Raw genomic sequence first — 21,291 nt, 5'->3', positions numbered from 1 at the left:
AGATATCCTGGAAGAACAAATGGCAAAGTTGGAAAATAAGAGTGTGAGCCTGAAACTGCCAGGCAGATGGTAAAAAGGATTCTAGACTGTCTACAACCAAGAATACCTAGAATACTGTGATCTGCCTCTCCTCATGTGGAGAAAGGGTCCTGATTAACATTAGTACTTGAAACAAAGATGAAATTCAATGCTTTAAGGAACTTTCAAGACAATGGACTTCAGGTAGTTTAAACAATGTATTCCTAAAGCCCCAGCTCCCTGCTGCAAGAGGGAGTTGAGGACAAGACACAGAAGAAAGGATTGAAGAAAAGCAGGAGGAAGAGGAAGAGATGGAGGTGAGAATGTTTGTACAGTCTCAGTGTTTGGGAACTGAACGTAGAAGGGTCCCAGGTTTGAGGACAACAAAGTGCTGTCTCCAAAACCAATTAAAAGTTTGGGGCACTGAGGCTGTCTCGGGGGAGGAAGAGCCCTCACCTAGACTGCCCAAGGCCCTGGGTTTACTAAGAAGGTATCTATCAGGCTATGAAGGTTAGGTGAAAATATTTCTGATAAAATTAAATCCAATTTATGTAAATGAAGAGGTAAATTTTGTTGAGGAGTCCAAAGATCCATTATTAATATTTAAAATATTAAAAATGCTGACTATAAATTCATATGGAGGTTAGAGCTGTAGCTCCATGATAGATTACTTGCCTATGCACAGGACCTAGACTTCACTCCCATTGATGCAATAAAGAAAAAATGGGAAGGAGGGAAGGACAGAAAGAAGGAAGGCAGGAAGAAAGGGAGGAAAAGAGAAAGAAGAAAAGATTCTGTAGGAATGTGGAGTGTCTAGAATAGTGAAAACCCTGAAGAGTGACCAGACACTGATTAGCATACATATTCTAACAAAATTAACTTTAAAGTATTTTTGCATTTAAATAACTTACCATCCTCTGAGACTGATTCAGATGACTGAGTTGTGTCACCCATAGCTCTTACTTCTTTTGTTATCTAAAAGATAAATACTACTATAAAAAATGCCTTTGATATTCATACCACATAATGTACAAAGTCAGCCATTACTTGTTTTATATGAGCAAAGCCAAAGAAGCCCCTGGAGAGATCTTTTAAAATTGATACATTTTTATTAGCACCTTAAGTGTTTCATACTATGTGTTTTGATCATATTTACCTCCTCCCCCCAACACTTCCCAGACCCGCCCTCCTTCCCTACCTACCCAACTTTGCATCCTTGATTCTTAATCGTTCAAGATCAACTTGTGCTGCCCAAATTTCCTTGTATGTGCCACCTTCAACAACCAGGGCCTACTCTCTTAAAAGAATCTGTCTGTCCCAGCAACTAGAGACTGCCAGTAGCATCACAGCTAGTAGTGAGATTGTATACCTAACTGTACTCTCCATGTTTGGATTCGATCTGCCTTGGGCTCACAAAGTTCTTATACACGTTTCTACAACTGTTGTGAATTCATATGTGAAGCTGCCCTCCTGTGATTAGAAAATGTTTCCTTGTAGCCCTCAACCACCTATGCCTCTTACACCTTTCTGACCCTCTTCTGCAATGACTGTGGGGCACTGGGAATGGGGTTGAGATACCTATGTTCCCAGTAAGGTTGAGCATTCTGTGGTCTCTTATATTTTTGGTTGTGACCCTAGCCTTTAACAGCTGAGCCATCTCTCCAGCCCTGCAGTCTCTTATTCACTGAACAATAGACTGATTTGAGTCACTGTGTTAATCACAAACAGAAGCTTCTTAGATGAAGGTCTAAAAAACTCACACTGATCTGTGAGCATAACAAAGAGTTATTATTAGTATGTCCATTTAACAGCATACTAGTTGCTTCCATATAGAGAGAGATTAAAATGGAGCACTTGATAATATGGCAACAACACCCCTTCTATGTACCAGAAACTAACAGCTTAAAATCCGAGTGTCAGGAATGAGTTTCTCCTTTTGGAGTTGTTGGCCAGTGAGGTGATATAGACCCCAATCATTACAGTCTATTGTTATTGCTCTTGGCTGCCCTGTAGAATTTAAAAATAAAATATATACTTTCTCAATAGCTACTTTTTCTTAACATAATTCCAAAACAGGCGGTTTTAGACAAAAGCATTTCATATACTCTTTACATTTTATTTTCTTTGTATTTTGAAACATGGTCTTTATCAGTGTTCCACAATGGACTAGAACTCACAATATGTCATCAGGACCCACACTCATGGCATTCCCCTTGCTTTGGACTTGTGTTGAGATTCTGGTATATATGGGTTTGGGGCGTTTTATACTTCTTTATTTTTATGTTTTATGATGTATTTTTACTTAGAGTTTATGTAAGATTTTACTGCCTTTAATATAACACAGTGAGTAAAGAAGTACTTTTGATTCTTTTCACAATACCTTATGTTTTTTCTTAGATGTCTTCTTTCGAAACCTACAAAAAAACACAAATTAATATCAGGAAAATGATAAATACATAAAATAAAAATAATATATTAAATTATTAACTATTTATAGAAAGCATATAAATTTAAACTACCTTACTTGTTACTTATATAAGAAGATCATAATGTTATCTGCATTTTGAAAGATAGCAATAAATGAGAATAATTTTTAAATAAAACTTTACAAAGACTAATATACATTTGAAAAATATTGCTTAATTCCTTATATGAAGGAAACAATTTAATAACAATGCTAAGAAGTGGATTTTCAGGATCGACTGTGTAATTACAGTGCATTATTCTCATTATTTTAATTACTGTAAATGTGTTGAACTATTTTCAGTTCTGTTAGTCACAAGATGAGTTAGGTATTTTATAAAGCTACAATCTAGACAAAGAAAAACCAAGTAATTTGCCCAAATACAAGCATCTGTCAGTTACAAATGAGAATTCATATCTCAGAATTCTGTCTACACAGCATGTGATACACAATACTCTAAAAGCTTTATTGCATTTCTTAATGAAATCAGAAAGAAAAACATCCTCTTTCCATGTAAAGATATGAATTGAATCAGTTAGCTCATCAGAAATACTTAAGGGGAATGAATCAAGTTTTCTTATGCTTGGACATACAAATGGAACTGAATAACTGTATTCTCTCAAATGCTTCCTTTCTAACATCATGTAAGCATAATCTAAAAGCTACCAGTAAAAAAAAATCAATCTAAGTCTCATATTCTTCTCTGATTATTATAGGTATTCTATTGCCTTTCATGATCAATTTTCCTCTGGCATTGACTGAATTTATCTGCTACATTCAAGCTTCCATAATGACCACATTCTCAAACTCTTCATTTTTCACATCTCTTGTCCACATCTTAACTTCTCAACATGAATATGCTGACATATACTCATCCTTTGATGCAGACTCTACTGTTCTGTTCTATTATCAAGGGGAAAAAAGTGGCTGTTAATAATCAAGCCTGCCCAAGCAACTATGGACTAAGGAAATCCACAGGTTCTCACCATTATATTAAGATCTATAATTGACAATGGCTGATGAGAAAAGAAACAGCTTCATCCAGGGACAAGTTCCCACATGGGTTGTCTAGTTCTACATGGGCAGTGGGCTCATGGACACATGACCAGCACAGTGCAGACTCAAAAGGCTATATATACACATGTATGCATATGTACACATATATAGTGTGTGTGCATATATATCAATGATAAGTAGCAACAGTATGTCATAAATTGGGGTAATAAAGGGGTCATGAGAAGGAGATAAAGGTGGGGTTGATAATAGTATAGTTGCCATACTTTAAAATTACATTTAAAAGTACTGAATTATGTAATAGGATTGAAAATGAAAAGTTCTGGAAATAAAGTGATTTAAAGTTTTAAAGTTTAAGTGTAAAATGTACATGGAGTCACTGTGAAAAATCAGTGTATTACATAGCAAAATATCTTATATATGGGTGATGACATAATTAAAAATACACTATTTCATCAGCATCATTTTGCATTCAGCACGATGTAGCAATGTAATGCCCAACTCTGTAGGCTATACACAGTCTTATGCTTCTATTTTTGTTGTTCAGGTGTTATGTGTGATGCTTATGCTCCAAAAAAAAGTGTTGGATGTGTGTTGGCTGAGTTTTGTCAAATTGACACAAATGTATACTTATCTAGAAATAACCTCATTTGAACAATATACCTCCACTGGGGTATCTTTAGGCAACACTGGGGCATTTCTTGATTAATGGTTGATATGTATGGAGGTCCCAGTTCACTGTGGGTGGTGTCATCCCTAGGCTGGTGGTCCTGGGTCCTATAAGAAAGCAGACTGAGCAAGCCATGAGGAGCAAGCCAATAAACACCACACTTCTCCATCAGCTCCTGCCTCTAGGTTCCTGCCCTGACTGTTTTTGATGATGAACTGTTAAATGGAATCTTGAGTGAAATAAACCTCTTGAAGTTGCTTTTGGTCACAGTGTCTCATCACAGCAATAGACAAGCTTCAATCATGGCATCCCTGAGTTCTGTGTTTAACCTGTGTAAAATGAAGTTTTACTGAATGAAGCACACTCATTCATATATTGCCTACAGCAAGTTTTTATACATACTGTGAAATTACTCAAGACTTCTTTACCAATTTCATTTACAAACCATCTATGAGAATGTCTTTTTCTTCAAGTTTGACAACTGCCTTAGTTAGGTTTCTGTTGCGTCAATGAAACATGCTATGACCACAAAGCAAGACGGGGAAGAAAGAGTTCATTTGTCTTATACTTTCACATTGCTGTTCATCACTGAAAAAGGTCAGGACAGGAACCCCTGGAAACAAAAGCTGATGCAGAGGTCATGGATGCTGCCTACTGGCTTGCTTTCCCTGGTTTGCTCAGGCCACCTACTTATAGCATCCAAGAGCAGCAGCCCAGGGATGGTACCACCCACCATGGGCTGGACACTCCCCCACCAATCACTAATTGAGAAAATGCCTTACCGCTGATGTCAAGCAGGCATTTCCTCAACTGAAGCTCCTACCTCTCTGATGACTCTAGTTGTATCAAGCTGACATACAAAACCAGCCAAGGCAACCCTGATTATTACCTTTTGAATAAAATCCTTAACAAATATAATTTTATGCACTAGTAAAAGCGTAAACTTATCATACAAAAATTATCCCAAATTAGAATTTTTATAGGACAATAGCAATTATCTACTATTAAGTATCATGCTCTTACCTGTCATGTGTTGCTTTGTCCTTAATAAGAACTCTCTGGTTATTGATTTCTCCAGATTTTCTTTGTAGAACTAGTTCATCCATGGCAGAAGCAGTAACATCAGCAGCAGCAGCCGCAGCAGCAGCCGTAGAAGCAGCTGCAGTAAAAACAGCACCTTCATGGGGGTATTCTGCTATGTCTATTCCAATGCTTGCATGTGTCTTTGTTTTTTCAACCTTCAACAAAAAGACACAAGTGCATCTTTTTTACTTGAATTCATTTTTGTTAAAACTCAAATTTAAAAATGTCACATTTTGGAGCATCATAACACATGAAGGTTTCCCCATTCTCTGCTATGATATTATCGCCCCCCATTTTATTTTTTGATCCCTTTTTCATTTAGAAACTGAAATGTCAAAAAATAAAGGTGCTCACAAAATCATAGGAGCTGGTTTTCCAAAACTTTAGACTCAATCTTTAAAATCTCAAACTTGTAGACTTTAGACTTAATCGAGAGAGAGAGAATGAGCAAGTCTATCAGAAGTTGCCATATAAAAAGTGCAGTAACTAGAGTTGGCAAATGTTGTATAGAGACAAAATCTAGTAACATTGCTTGGTGGTGGTATCAATGCCTTTAATCCATGCACTCAGGAAGTAGAAGCAGGCAGATCTCTAAGTTAAAGACCACCATGGTCTATAGAGAAAGTTCTAGGACAGCCAAGGCTACACAGAGAAACCCTCTCTCAAAACAACAACAACAAAAGTCTATTTACAACAAAACAAAAGAAAACTTATTATATTTTAATTCAAAGTATATGTGGTAGTTTGAAAGTTATTAGCCCCCATAAGCTCATAGGAAGTGGCATTATTAGGAGGTGTGGACTTAGTGGAAGTACGTCGCTGTGGGAGTTGACTTTGAAGTTTCCTATGCTCAAGCTATGCTCTGTGTCAGACCACTTCCTATTGCCTGCATGCCACTATGTCGCACCATGATGACAACAAAGCCTCTGAAAATGTATGCCACCCCGATTAAATTTTTTTACAATATTTTTTTTTTTTACTTTATAGGAGTTACTGTGCTCATGGTTTCTCCTCACAGCAATTGAAACCTTAACTAAGACAGTATATATGGTTATAGTGTTTCACATCTGTATGAACTGCATTATCTCCAATTTTATTATATTCTACTGTCTACTAAAGAGTAGATAAAAGATTAATAATAACTACTAGTTTCTTATGCTGGGTTGAAATGAGTTTAACTTAAAACTCCTAATTAAATTATTTAAAATTATGTATTAAAATGTTATAGATTTTATATAGAAATTTTACAAGGTAATCTTGCATGTTCTATGATACAATATTTAAAAGAGAAAAATATTGAAGGAGATATTTAGACTTAAATATCTACATACCAATGATTGATTACTTTCACTGCTATAACATTTGTTTTGGTCATCCCCTGATGCCACTTCTAAGTCTGGCTCTGCTGACAAAAAAAAAAAAATCTTAGTTAAATTACATATATATAGTCATCAATTAAATATGTATGGCTGAACACATATTTATAGTCACCTATAATAAACAAACATACAGCTCTGCAATATAATTTACTTCAACCCATGATACTTTGCCAATGGAGAGTAAGACAAGAAGACCGGAGACATCCTTTCCATAAATACTTCACACTTATCCAACACTCGGAAGTTCTGTTTCAAAAGATTGTTTTGTGGACCATGAGGGATTGGGTTGGGTGGGTTGGGGGTGGGACAGAAGGGGTTAACAAAATATAATATAAAATTTTTTAAAACTTTAAGATTGTTTCACTATTCCACTCTCTACTGACTCGCTATAGTCTACATGTCCTGCTTTCCATGACACGTCTGTGAACATAATTAAAATATAGTCACAATTCACCATCTGTCATGTCACTCTAAAACTAAAATGTCACTGAAATTTCATAAGGAGTATGCTGACCACATTTGCCAACACACTTCTCTGTAAGAATCCAAAAGGCAACTTTCTTTAGCTAACAGAATGTATCACTCCTGACACCCTGTGTCCTACTGGGCCGGCTGCTCTGGTTGAGCACTGGGCCAGAGTGCAGGTCCAACAACCCCTCCACCTCCGGGGAACTTCTGGATCTGCTCTGAGCACACTGGACTAGCATATCCACGCAGACCACACTGAGTCCCACCTGCCTGGTCTTTGACACCCATTGCCCAGATTCTGCTGGAGAGACCTCTGAGAGAGCTTGGGCCACCCAGAGTTATAGACATCAAACTCCTGATCAAACTACGCCCATCAGGAGAGTAGAGTAGAAAGAAACTCCACCTGCACCCACTGGAAGAAGTGATGGGAAGAGGGCAATACAAGAAAATACCCAACAATAGAAAGACAAGCATGACACCACCAGAATCAAGGGACTCTACACCAACTAGACTAAAACACACCAAGGCATATGAAGCAGAAGAAAACAACTTAAAAAGTAACTTCATAAAAATGATGGAGGCTCTCAAAGACGATATGAGAAAATCCATTGAAGAAATGGAAGAAAAAAACAAGCAAAAAAATTGGAAGAAATGAACAAATCTCTTAGTGAAAGTAAGGGAAGCCAAGAAAAAACAATCAAACAGATGAAGGAAACATTTCAAGATTTGAAAATTGAAATAGATATAATAAGGAAAGACAAACTGAGGGACTGCTGGAAATAGAAAAACTAGGCAAACGATCAAGAACTACAGATGCAAGGCATAACCAACATAATACAAGAGATGAAAGAGAGAATCTCTGGCGCTGAAGATAAACTAAAGGAAATAGATTCATCGACCAAAGAAAATCTTAAATCCAACAAATCCTTAACACAACACATCCACGAAATGTGGGACACTGTGAAATGGTCAAAGCTAAGAATAATAGGCATTGAAGAAGGCCAAGAAGCCCAGCTCAAAGGTGCAGAAAACATATTCAAAGAAATCATTGAAGAAAACTTTCCCAATCTGAAGAAAGACATGCCTATGAAAGTACAAGAAGCATACCAAACACTAAATAGACTGGACCAAAGAAAAAAGACTCCTAACATCACCTAACATATAGAATAAAGAAAGAATATTAAAAGCAGCGAAGGAAAAAGGCCGGGTAACATATAAAGTCAGACCTATCAAAATTATGCCTGACTTCTCCATGGAAATTCTCAAGGCCAGAAGGTTCTGGATAGATGTTCTATAAGTACTAAGAGTCCAAGGATGGCAGCCCAGGCTACCATACACAGGAAAACTCTGAATCATTATAGATGAAGAAAACAAGATATTTAATGACAAAGCCAGATTTTCCCAATACATATCTACAAATCCAGCCCTACCGAAGTTTTGGAAGGAAAACTCAACCCAAGGAAGTTAACTACACTCACAAAGACATAGGCAATAGATACTCCCACTTCACCAAAATATAAAGCAGGACAAATATATTCACAATACCACCAACAACAACAAATCTAAAACATACAAGAATTAGCAATCAATGGTCCTTACTCTCCTTCAACATTAATGGTCTTAACCTGCCTATAAAAAGACACACACTAACAGAATGAATATGAAGGCAGAATCCATCCTTCTGCTGCATACAAGAAACACATTTAAGCTTCATAGATAGACATTCCCTCAGGGTAAAGGGTTGGAAAAGATCTTCCAATCAAATGGACCCAAGAAACAAGCAGGTGTAGCTATCCTAATATCTAACAAGTTAGCCTTCAAACCAAAATCAATCAAAAGAGATGAAGAAGATTATTTCATATTTATCACAGGAGAAATCCATCAGTACAATTCTCAATTCTGAACATCTATGCCCCAAATACAAAGGCACCCACATTCGTAAAGGAAATGCTACTAAAACTCAAACCTTACATAAAGCCTCACACACTTATAGTGGGAGACTTCAACACCCTGTTCTCACCACTAGACAGGACCATCAGACAGAAACTTAACAAAGAAACAAAAGAACTAACAGAAGCTATGTTTAACAGATATCTATAGAACATTTCATCCAAACATGAAAGAATATACCTTCTTCTCAGCTCCACATGGAAACTTCTCTAAAATCAAAACACATATTATGCAACATAACAAACCTCAACAGTACAAAAAAAAAAAAAATGGAATAGTCCCTTGTATATTATCAGACCACCATGCTTTAAAGGTGGAATTCAACAACAACAAAATTGCAGAAACCATACAAACTCACAGAAACTGAACAATGCTCAATTGCATCATGCCAGGGTCAAAGAAGAAATAAAGAAAGAAATTAAAGACTTTCTAAATTTCAACAAGAATGAGGACACAACATATCCGAACTTATGGGGCACTTTGAAAGCAGTGCTATGAGGAAAGTTCATTGCACTAAGTGCCCATATAAAGAAAACAGAGGATAGACACATTAGAGAATTAACAGCACAAATGAAAGCCTTAGAACAAAAAGAAGCAAACTCACCCCAGAGTACTAGATGCCAGAAAATATCAATTTGAAATCAATAAAGTAGAAACAAGGAAAACAATACAAAAAAATCAATGTAACAAAGAGTTGGTTTTTTGAGAAAATCAACAAGATAGACAAACCTTTATCCAAACTAACCAAAAAGCATGAAAAAGAACATGCAAATCAACAAAATCAGAAACAAAAAGGGAGACATAACAACAGGCACTGAGGAAATCCAGACAATTTTCAGGTCATACTTTGAAAAACTGTACTCCACAAAAATTGAAAATTCAAAGGAAATGGACAAATTTCTGGATAACTATCACTTACCAAAATTAAATCACAACAGGTAAGCAACTTGAATAGATCTATAACCCCAAAGGAAATAAAAGCAGTCATCAAAAGCCTCCCAACCAAAAAAAAGCCAAGGGCCAGGTGGCTTCAGTGCATAATTTTACCAGAAATTCAAAAAAGAGCTGACATCAATATTCCTCAAATTGTTCTACACAATAGAAGCAGAAGTTTCATTACCAAACTCTTTTTTCTGAGGCCACAATTACCTTGGTTCCCAAGCCACACAAAGACATAACTAAGAAAGAGAACTACACACCAATATCCATCATGAACATTGATGCAAAAATACTCAATAAAATACTTGCAAATCAAATCCAAGAACATATCACTACTGGTGGGAGTGCAAACTTGTACAGCCATTTTGGAGATCAGTATTGCGGTTCCTCAGGAAAATGGCAATCAGTCTACCACAGGACCTGGCAATCCCACTCTTAGCCATATATCCAAATGATCCACATCCATGCAACAAAGACATCTGTTCAACTATGTTCATAGCAGCATTATTTGTAATAGGAAGAACCTGGAAACAACAAAGATGCTCCCCCAATGAAGAATGGGTAAAGAAGATGTGGCACATTTACACAGCTGAAACAAAAACAATGGAATCTTGAAATTTGCAGGCAAATGGATGGAACTTGAAGAAACCATCCTGAATGAAGTAACCCAGTCACAAAAAGAGGAACATGGGATGTACTTACTCACATATGGATTTTAGACATAGAGCAAAGGATCACCAGCCTATAATTCACACTACCAGAAGGGAGATTCATAAAAGTCCCCTTACAGAATGGAAAAGGAACAAGATCTTCTGAGTATATTGGGAGCAGGGGAGGGTGTACAGTGAATGGAGAGGGAGCTAGGACAAAGAGAAGGGTAGGAGAGGAAAGAACGTAGTGGGACTAGGAAAATTGAGCCAGGGGAGGAATAGACAAAGGAAGAGAGAGAGAGAGAGAGAGAGAGAGAGAGAGAGAGAGAGAGAGAGTGTGCAAAATAGGGAGCCATTATAGGTTTGAAGAGAAAACTGACTCTAGAGAAATGTCCAGAGACCTACAAGGATGACCACAACTAACAATCTGAGCAACAGTGGAAAGGCTACTTTAAATGACCTTCCCTGATAATGAGATTGATGACTAACTTATCTACCATCATAAAGCCCTCATCTAGTAGCTGATGGAAACAGAAGCAGACACCCACAACTAAACACTGAGCCGAACTGGAATCCAGATGCAGAGGAGGAGGATTGATAAGAAAATGGGAACAGGACCAGGCTACAGAAGCCCACAGAGACAGTTGACCTGAACAAGGGGGAGCTAATCAACCCCCCCCCAGACTGATAGCTGGGAAACCAGCATTGGACAGACTCAGACCCCCCTGAATGCAGGTCTCAGTTAGAAGTCCTGGGCAGTCTAAGGGACCTCTGACAGTGGAACCAGGATGTATCCCTGGTGCAAAAAAGGAATTTGGAAGCACATTTCCCATAGAGGGATATTCCCTTAACCTAGAGGCAGGAGGGAGGGCCTAGTCCCTATTCCAAAGGACTTGACTTCATTTTGTTGATCCCTCCTGGAAGGCATCCCTATGGAGTGGACAGGGGGAGGGGGGAATGAGGTGAAAGGATGGGGGGGGATGAGGGGAGGAAGGGAGAGAAGAGAGTAGAAAGGGAGACAGGGAAGGAGAAATGGAGGGAGAGAGAGGGAGGGAGGGAGAGGTAACTGGGATTGATATGTAAAATAAGAAAAATAATAATAAAAAGTTTTAAAAAGAATAAAAAAGGATGGCCCCTGATCCCACTACTCCTGTGTCCTATCAACATCGAGAGCACCCTTGGAGCTCTGATACACCCCCAACCATCCCCACTGCGAGCATGCCCCCCCATCCTGTGCCCTACCCTGCCCACTGTCCCGCCACTCTGGTCGACCACTAGGACAGAGGGTGGAGCCAACAGTCCACCCTACTTCTGGAATTCTCAGAGCAACTCTGAACAAAGAAGACCTGCCTATCCACGAGGGACCACCCGTAATTTCCACCTGCTTGGTCTCTGACCCCACCTCCAGTCATCTGCTGGAGCCCTGGGCCCCTCACAGAGACCTGCCTATCTCTGCAGGACCACTCTGAGTTTCTGCAGGCATCTTCTACTGGACCCCCCATTCCTGATCCCATCCCGGGGTCCCTGTCTGCAGAGAGACCTCCTATAGAGCTTGGACCACCCAGAGCTGCAGATATTGAACCTCTGACCCACATAAGCCCACCTGGGAAGTACCATAGAGAGAGGGGGAGACCCCACCAACACCTACTGGAAGAAGCTATGGGAAGACAGCAATACAAGAAAACACGTAACAACAAACAGACAAGCATGACACCACCAGAATCTAGGGAATCTACACCAACTAGAACGGAACACAACAACAAAGCAGAGGAAGCAGAAGGGAACGACTTAAAAATTACCTTCATAAAAATGATAGAGGCCCTCAAAGAAGATGTGAGAAAATCCCTTAAAGAAATGGAAGAAAAAAAAACAAACAAAAAAGTGGAAGAAATGAACAAATTCCTTAAGGAAAGTACAGAAAGCCAAGAAAAAAAAACAATTAACCAGGTGAAGGAAACGGTTCAAGACTTGAAAACTGAAATTGAGAAAATAAAGGTAACACAAACGGAAGGAAGGCTGGAAATTGAAAAGCTGGGCAAAAAAATCGGAAACCATGGACACAAGCATAACCAATAGAATTCAAGAGATGGAAGAGAGAATCTCAGACGCAGAAGATAAACTAGAAGAAATAGATTCATCAACCAAAGAAAATCATAAATCCAACAAATCCTTAACACAAAACATCCAGGAAATGTGGGACAACATGAAATGGCTGAACCTAAGAATAATAGGCATAGAGGAAGGTGAGGAAGCCCAGCTCAAAGGTGCTGAAAACATATTCAACAAAATCATTGAGGAAAACTTTCCAAATCTGAAGAAGGACATGCCCGTGAAAGTACAAGAAGCATACCGAACCCCAAATAGGCTGGACCAAAGAAAAAAGACCCCTCGACATATAATAATCAAAACAACTAGCATACAGAATAAAGAAAGAATATTAAGAGCAGCGAAGGAAAAAGGACAGGTAACATATAAAGGCAGACCTATCAAAATTACACCTGACTTCTCCATGGAAACCCTCAAGGCCAGAAGGTCCTGGATAGATGTTCTACAAGTATTAAGAGACCACAGATGCCAGCCCAGGATACTTTATCCAGCAAAACTCTCAATCACTATAGATGGAGAAAACAAGATATTTAATGAAAAAACCATATTTTCCCAATACGTATCTACAAATCCAGCCCTACAGAATATATTGGAAGGAAAGCTCCAACCCAAGGAAGGTAAGTAACTACGCCCACAAAAATGTAGGCAACAGATAATCCAACTACACCAGAAACCAAGGGTAAAGCAGAACTAATATATTCACAATACCACTGCCAACAACAAACCTAAATCAAACAAGCATTAACAATTAATGGTCCTTACCCTCAACATTATTGGTCTTAACTCACCTATAAAAAGACACAGGCTAACAGAATGGATATGAAGACAGAATCCTTCTGCTGCATACAAGAAACACATCTAAGCTTCAAAGATAGACATTACCTCAGGGTAAAGGGTTGGGAAAAGATTTTCCAATCAAATGGAAATAAGAAGCAAGCAAGCATGGCTATCCTAATACCTAACAAGTTAGACTTCAAACCAAAATTAATCAAAAGAGATAAAGAGGGTCATTTCATATTCATCGCAGGAGAAATCCATCAACACAAAGACTCAGTTCTGAACATCTATGCTGCAAATACAAAGGCACCCACATGTGTAAAAGAAATGCTACTAAAACTCAAAGCTCATATAAACCTCACAAACTTATAGTGGGAGACTTCAATACTCCACTCTTAACACTAGACAGGACCACAAATCAGAAACTCAACAATGAAACAAAAGAACTAACAGAAGTTATGTCTCAGCTAGGGTTAACAGACATCTATAGAACATTCCACCCAAAGACAAAAGAATATAACTTCTTCTCTGCTCCACATGGAACCTTCTCTAAAATCGACCACATACTAGGTGGCATAACAAACCTCAACAGATACAAGAGAATAGGAATAGTCTCCTGTATCTTATTGCTTTAAAATTGGAATTCAACAACAACACAAATAGCAGAAAACCTGCAAACTCAAGGAAACTGAACAATGTGCAATTGCACCACTCCTGGGTCAAAGAAGAAATAAAGAAAGAAATTATGAACTTTCTAATATTCAATGACAATGAGGACACAACATACCCGAACTTATGGGACACCTTGAAAGCAGTGCTACGAGGGAAGTTCATTGCACTAAGTGCCCATATGAAGAAAACAGAGGATAGTCACATAAGAGAATTAACAGCGCAACTGAAAGCCTTAGAACAGAGAGAAGCGAATTCACCCTGTAGGAGTAGATGCCAGGAAATAATCAACTTGAGGGCTGAAATCAACAAAATAGCAACCAGGAAAACAATACAAAAAAAATCAAAGCAATGAAGAGTTGGTTTTGTGAGAAAATCATCAAGATAGACAAACCTTTGTCCAAATTAACGAAAAAGCAGAGAGAGAACATGCAAATTAACAAAATCAGAAATGAAAAGGGGAACATAACGACAGTCACAGAGGAAATCCAGACAATTTTCAGGTCATACTTTGAAAATCTGTATTCCACAAAAATTGAAAATTCAAAGGAAATGGACAAATTTCTGGATACCTATTACTTACCAAAATTAAATCAAGAACAGACAAACAACTTAAATAGACCTATAACCCGCAATGAAATAGAAGCAGTCATCGAAAGCCTTCCAACCAAAAAAAGTCCAGGGCCAGATGGATCCAGTGCAGAATTCTACCAGGCATTCAAGGAAGAACTAATACCACTACTCTTTAAACTGTTCCACAAAATAGAAACAGAAGGTTCATTGCCAAACTCTTTTTATGAGGCCACAAAAACCTTGGTACCCAAGCCTCACAAAGACACAACTAAGAAAGAAAACTACAGACCAAGAAACTAGTCAACAAAACACCAAATAACCCTACTAAAAAAAATGGGGTACAGAACTGAAGAAAGAATTCTCAATAGAGGAAATCAAAAAGGCTGAAAGACACTTAAGAAAGTGCTCCACATCCTTAGCTAACAGGGAAATGCAAATCAAAACAACTTTCAGATACCATCTTACTCCTGACAGAATGGCTAAAATTACAAACACCAATGATGACTCAGGCTGGAGAGGATATTGAGAAAGGGGAACACTCCTCCTCTGCTGGTGGGAGTGCAAACTCATATAGCCATTTTGGAGATCAATATGGCAGTTCCTCAGGAAAATGGGAATTAGTTTACCACAGGACCCGGCAATCCCCCTCTTAGGCATATACCCAAATGATCCACATCCATGCAACACAGACATCTTTCAACTATGTTCATAGCAGCACTATTTGTAATAGCAAGAACCTGGAAGCAACCTAGATGCCCCTCAATTGAAGAATGGTTAATGAAGATGTGGCACATCTACACAGTGGAATACTACTCTGCAGAAAAAAATAATGGTATCTTGAAATTTGCAGGCAAGTGGATGGCACTTGAAGAAATCATCCTGAATGAGGTAACCCAGTCACAAAAAGAGGAACGTAGTATGTACTCACTCATATATGGATTTTAGACCTAGATCAAAGGATCACCAGCCTGTAATTCACACCACCAGAGGAACTAGGATACAAAAGATTCATATAAAGTTCCTCACAGAACTGGGAAGGGACAAGTCCCCCAGAGCACAGGGGAAGTGGGGGGGGCAGCAAATGGAGAGAGAAGTAGGAGAAAACGAGGGGGAGGAAAGGAAAACACCTGTGACTAGGAAGATTGAGCCCATTTAGGAATAGAAGACAGGAGAGGGAGAGAGAGAGAGAGAGAGAGAGAGAGAGAGAGAGAGAGAGAGAGAGAGAGAGAGAGAGAGAGAGAGAACATAAAAGAAGGAGCAAATATTGGTTTGAAGATAAAATTGAACACAAAGAAAGGTCTAGAGAACTACAAGACTGCTGCCAAATAACAATTTGAGCATCCGTGGATAAGCTACCATAAATGCCCTTCCAGGAGAATGAGATCAACAACTAAATTATCCATGGAGCCCTCATCTAATACTTGTTGGAAACAGGAGCAAACACCCATACATAAACACTGAGTGGAACTAGAACCCAGATGCAGATGGAGAGGACAAGACCAGGAGGCAGAAACACATAGAGACATATTACCTGAACAAGGAGGAGCTAAAGGCCCCAAGACTGAGAGCTGGGAAGCCAGCATGGGACTGACTCAGGCCCCCCTGCATATGGGTCTTAGCCAGAAGGACTGAGCAGTCTAAGGGACCTCAGACAGTGGAGCCAGGATGTATCCCTGGTGCACAAAAGGACCTTGCAAACACATCCCCCATGGAGGGATAACTGCCTTAACCTAGAGACAGGAGAGAATCCCTAGTCCCTACTTCACATGACCTGTCAGATCTACGTGACCCCAACTGGATGGCATTCCCCTACATATGGAATTGGGGTGGGGGGATGGGAGGGGAGGGTGGTTAGAGTGCTTGTGAGAGGGCAGAGAGGGTAAGGAGGGAGGGAGGGAGGGAGGGAGGGAGGGAGGGAGAGAGGTAGGGAGAGAGAACTGCAATCGACATGTAAAATAATAAATTAAATTAAAAAAAAAATGCTGTGACTCCAAAATTTAATTTCAAGGACAAGTTACTGGGGAAAATGATTTCTATTTTTGTTTCCACAGAAAATGAAAAGCTGTGGATTCCTTCCAGACTAGTGTGGTTTGATCAAGCCAGACCGCCTGAAATAGAGTACCAGGTGATCCTACATTCAAAACAGCTGGACAAAGCAGCTTTGTAGACTACAGCCAGGATTTCGGCATCTTCTTAGAATTCCCCATGACAGTGCCCCTTACCAGCAGGAAGTAGTTTGGAAAGAACGATGCCAAAATTCCCAAATATTGTCTATAAATATCTGTTTTCATTTAAATGGACTTGGTTTAAAAAAAAAAAAAAAAAGCCTGAAATGGGATTTGCCTTCAAAGACAAAAAAAAAAAAAAAAAAAAAAAAAAGAAGAAACCAGAATGTATCACTCCTTTTGTCTTCACTAAACGTTTTCCCAAATGATTTATACATGACACATGACATACACTTCCTACCTTCCTCTTCTCCGATTACAATGTTCTTGCTTCTTTGACCCACTGTCATGGATAAATGAGCCTCATCTTTTGGTTGAAGATGTTTTAATATATGCTGTAAGATAAATGACAGCAATGATTTGCATGGATATTTACTCATTACTTTATGGCTACAATCTAAATTTTCCACTTTATAAGTATGTATTCTTGAAAATAAGAGAAGTGTATATTGCAAACTTAAAACCAAACAGAATAGAGAAAATCACATGTGCTGCCTAGATCAAGTTTGTTTTTAATTTCATTGGATGACTTTGTAAAATGACAATAGAATGAAGGAATAGAATACATAATTATTATTTATAACCTATAATTGGAGAACACTTAAAACATACATGTGGATTATTAATTTCACTTGCTTTTCTACAGCAATAAGTATCTAGAGAAATTCCAGTGACTCAATTGTTTTATTAGCAAAAACACATGTTATAAAAAACTACATAACATAGCAAAGGAAATTCAAAGAATAATGAACACATCCCAGAATAACATTTAATTAACTATCTACTATATGTAGTGTCTAAATTCAAATTTTTACAACTAGTTAATTTCATACTAATCAAATATTCCTAAAATTAAATTTTTGTATTGTCTATTAATTATATAGAACATCTTTAAACTAAAATATAAATTCATTTAGCCTATGATGAATTATTTACTAAAATATTATTATAAAAATAAAATTGAATATTTACATACAACTGACTGAATATTTTCATAGCCATGACTTCTTTGCTTTTCCTTTGATTCCATTTGTAAGTCTTCTTCTGACAACACATAAATATATGTACTTAAAGGATGAAAACCATTTAGATAGTGAGACTTTATAATAAAAGGCAAAATATTTAGTGAGTAATATAACAAAAGCAGACACAGTAGGTTATTTCTATATAGTATATATTTATGCATGTAAGATATATATGTATATATACATTTATGTGTATAAAAATATTAATAACAAAGAGAGCATCAACTTGAGAAAGAGTAGAAGGGGACATGGAAGAGGTTAGAAGAGTTGGAGGGAGAAAATGAACTGGATGAAGTAATATAACTGCATTTTAATTTAATATATTAATAAAGATAATAAAAATAATAAAAATTAAAATTTTACTGTCTCAATTAAATATTCCAATTAAATTTAATTTTTAGTGTGACATTCACTGATTTAGAAAATACATGTAGTTATCAAGACATTTCCTACAAATTGCTATCTCAATATTTAAATGTCTACTTCTTGCATATAACAAGCTCACCAAAAAATAGTACCAATGGAATAGAGTTTAGTATACCATTAAAGAATGAGAAAAGCATGGGAGGGAGCACTAGGGAAAAAATAGGTAAATAAACACACAAGCCAACAGAGAACTTTAATTACAAATGAATCAGAAGAAAAGGAGCCAGGTAGGGGGAAAGGAGAGAAGAGAAGTACACTGTATGAGTATCTGAGTTTAGATTTGCTACTGGCTGTAACTATTCTAGAACATAATTGAAAATCTTCTGTAAAATAGACTGTTAGTGTTATACCACAGGAAAAATATAGATTAGCACATCATATGGACACCTGCTATAGATAAGACACCATGATGGCCAAGGATTGCTGAAGCTTGTAGTATAGAAATTACATAAATTTCACCCAGCGTACAATGTGTCCAGCCTGAATTAAAAAGTACACCTGTCTTATTTTTAATAATTTTTTAATTTAAATTTGAAACAAGCTTGTTTTACATGTCAATCCCAGTTCCTGCACCCTCCCATCCTCCCCTGTCTCCCCACCAACCCATCCCCTTTCTGCTCCCTAGGGAGGGTGAGGCCTTCCATGGGGAGTAGTCAAAGTCTGTCAAATCATTTAGAGCAGAGCCTAGGCCCTCCCCCCATTTGTCTAGGCTGAGGGAGTATCCCTCTATGTGGGATGGGCTCCCAAAATCCATTCCTATACTAGGGATAAATATTGATCCACTTTTAAAACACAGTTTCTTTGTGTGTAATTTGAGATCACTCAAAACTCCTATGCATGAGAAATCTGTGTGTTGGCCCACCAAGAAGCTGACTATATACGCTTGAAATTAATGTTTGAGGAAACATCATTAGTCTTTTTTAAAGTGAATTTTTAAAATTAAACTCCCAAAGGAATCAACAAGAGTGATATATCACAGGACCAAGCTCCCTCCTACCCACCCTCAACCCTGGCATCAACTTAATGTGCTATCCTTTCTGAGGAGTGGATGAGAGGGTAGAAAGGAGGTAGGGGAGGAAATGGGGGAGAGGAGGGAGGTGAAGCTGTGATTGCTATGTAAAATAAATTAAAATTTTGATAAAAATTAAAATAAATAAAAGTTAAACTCCAGTAAAATATAAGAAACACTGGGATTCCAATATGGGACTATGGACATACTAATGTCTAAAAGTTGGAACACTTGAGTTATAGCTAACAATTAGAGAAACTTTGTCTTAAACTCCCAAGTAGCTTGCTATGGAAAAATGATATTTGAATTATTTACACAAAATGCTTCCATCAAATTTGAAGAGTGAAAGGATTTGGAGTCAGAGACTGATCATGTCAAATACTCAGAAGCACTTGTTAAAGAGAAATTCCTATATCTAAATTTACCTGCTGTGAATATTTCATGCTTCATTGTTGGATCTTCAATTGGTGCAGAATCTTGCTCTTCAGTGGTAGTCTGCGTGGGTGTGAAAGGCGGTATTTAATGTTTGTGTATGTCATATATTGGGAACTTAATGACACACACTAAAATGTAAATATTTTTACCTTCAATTCCGTATGCTCATCAGAAGAGTCTGAAAAGTGAGAGACATGTAGCTAATTATATATTAACATAGCAAAGTCAATCAGAATTTCACGCTGAATTAATGATCACTGGGAATATTTCCCTTAAGACTGGGATTCAATTTGTTTTCACTTTGCTAGTTCTGCCTGATAAGGACAGAAACAGAGCTGAAATGAATGTTGCTAAGATGAAAAGACATATACCAATATGATATTCAAAATTAATTGGAAGTAAACTGTCCATTATCCTATGGAATGCTATGGTTTCACTATGGTATTTGTAATTTAGCAAAATCAGTCATAAATTTTCACTGGAATGGATAAATTGTCTTCCAAAAATTATTTCAAAGTAATCATCTTGGATGTTTACTTGTAGAATACTAAAGCATAATACATGCATTTGGGGGATATTGTTAATTTATTTCATTTCCTTTAGTTTATAAGAATTTAGTAAACACTTTGTAGAAGGTATACAGCCTAAGCTATAACATAAAGCCTATGTTTTTGCCTCTACTGTACAACTGTCACAATAAAATATGTCCTTTTTTTCAAAATCATTTTGAAATTACTAAATTTCTACATTGGAAATCAGGGTAACATTTACTAGAAAGTATAACTGATATAAGTAAAGGAATGATATACAGATAATTTTTCTATAATTGCATTGGCTGCACATAATGTGAATTTTCTAATGTCTTTCAACATACAACAAATTACTAAGAACCTAACTATCCTGTCAAAACAACTGAAGCTGCTACTTTCCAGCGTATGGCACTGACTTTAAGGGAATCCCAAGTTTTGCATGTGTCACATGATGGACAAGGGAACTGAGAGGCTGAACTTCACTGCTTTTTCCTACTATATCTTCCCCCAGTGATGAGTCTGATTTCAACAAAAATGTAGCAAAACGTTCTTCAAAATATTCTTTATCATTTCCTCATCATCAGTCCCAAGTTTTCACTCTATTTCTGTCTTTCTTCTTCTCCCATAGGCAATGCTTCATTTTTAAAATGGTTTGCAGGATGCTGTCCTTAACAATGTCCATTTGTTTCCCTTAAAGACTTGATCTGAAAGATTTTCCCTTTTTGTGTTCCTTTCTCTGTAGACAGAAGCATTATTAGGATCGATGGCGGATTTGTACTTTCCTCTGTCATTATACATATCCTCAGTGGTTGACCACTGAGGCTTTCTTGTGTTCTAAGTTTCCTTTAAGAGAATCACATAGACAACATCTGCATCCCTTG

At 37.5% G+C, this 21,291-nt stretch overlaps 1 protein-coding gene across 1 annotated transcript in view; it reads right to left on the bottom strand.

Annotated features, from left to right (window-relative positions):
• The window catches only part of Potea (POTE ankyrin domain family member A), a 143,923-nt gene that overhangs the window by 19,720 nt on the left and 102,912 nt on the right, over window positions 1–21,291 (bottom strand). The window contains exons 36-41 of the mRNA XM_051182086.1: window positions 20,030–20,058; window positions 19,871–19,940; window positions 17,962–18,029; window positions 5,190–5,404; window positions 2,399–2,432; window positions 930–993 (exon numbers count right to left, since the gene is read on the bottom strand). Coding sequence (XP_051038043.1) covers window positions 930–993; window positions 2,399–2,432; window positions 5,190–5,404; window positions 17,962–18,029; window positions 19,871–19,940; window positions 20,030–20,058 — 480 coding nt within the window. The remainder of the gene's footprint in view (window positions 1–929; window positions 994–2,398; window positions 2,433–5,189; window positions 5,405–17,961; window positions 18,030–19,870; window positions 19,941–20,029; window positions 20,059–21,291) is intronic.

This window comes from Phodopus roborovskii, unplaced genomic scaffold, assembly GCF_943737965.1.
Source record: "Phodopus roborovskii unplaced genomic scaffold, PHOROB, whole genome shotgun sequence".
NCBI lineage: Eukaryota > Metazoa > Chordata > Mammalia > Rodentia > Cricetidae > Phodopus > Phodopus roborovskii.
This window is presented reverse-complemented; position numbering and strand designations above follow the sequence as displayed.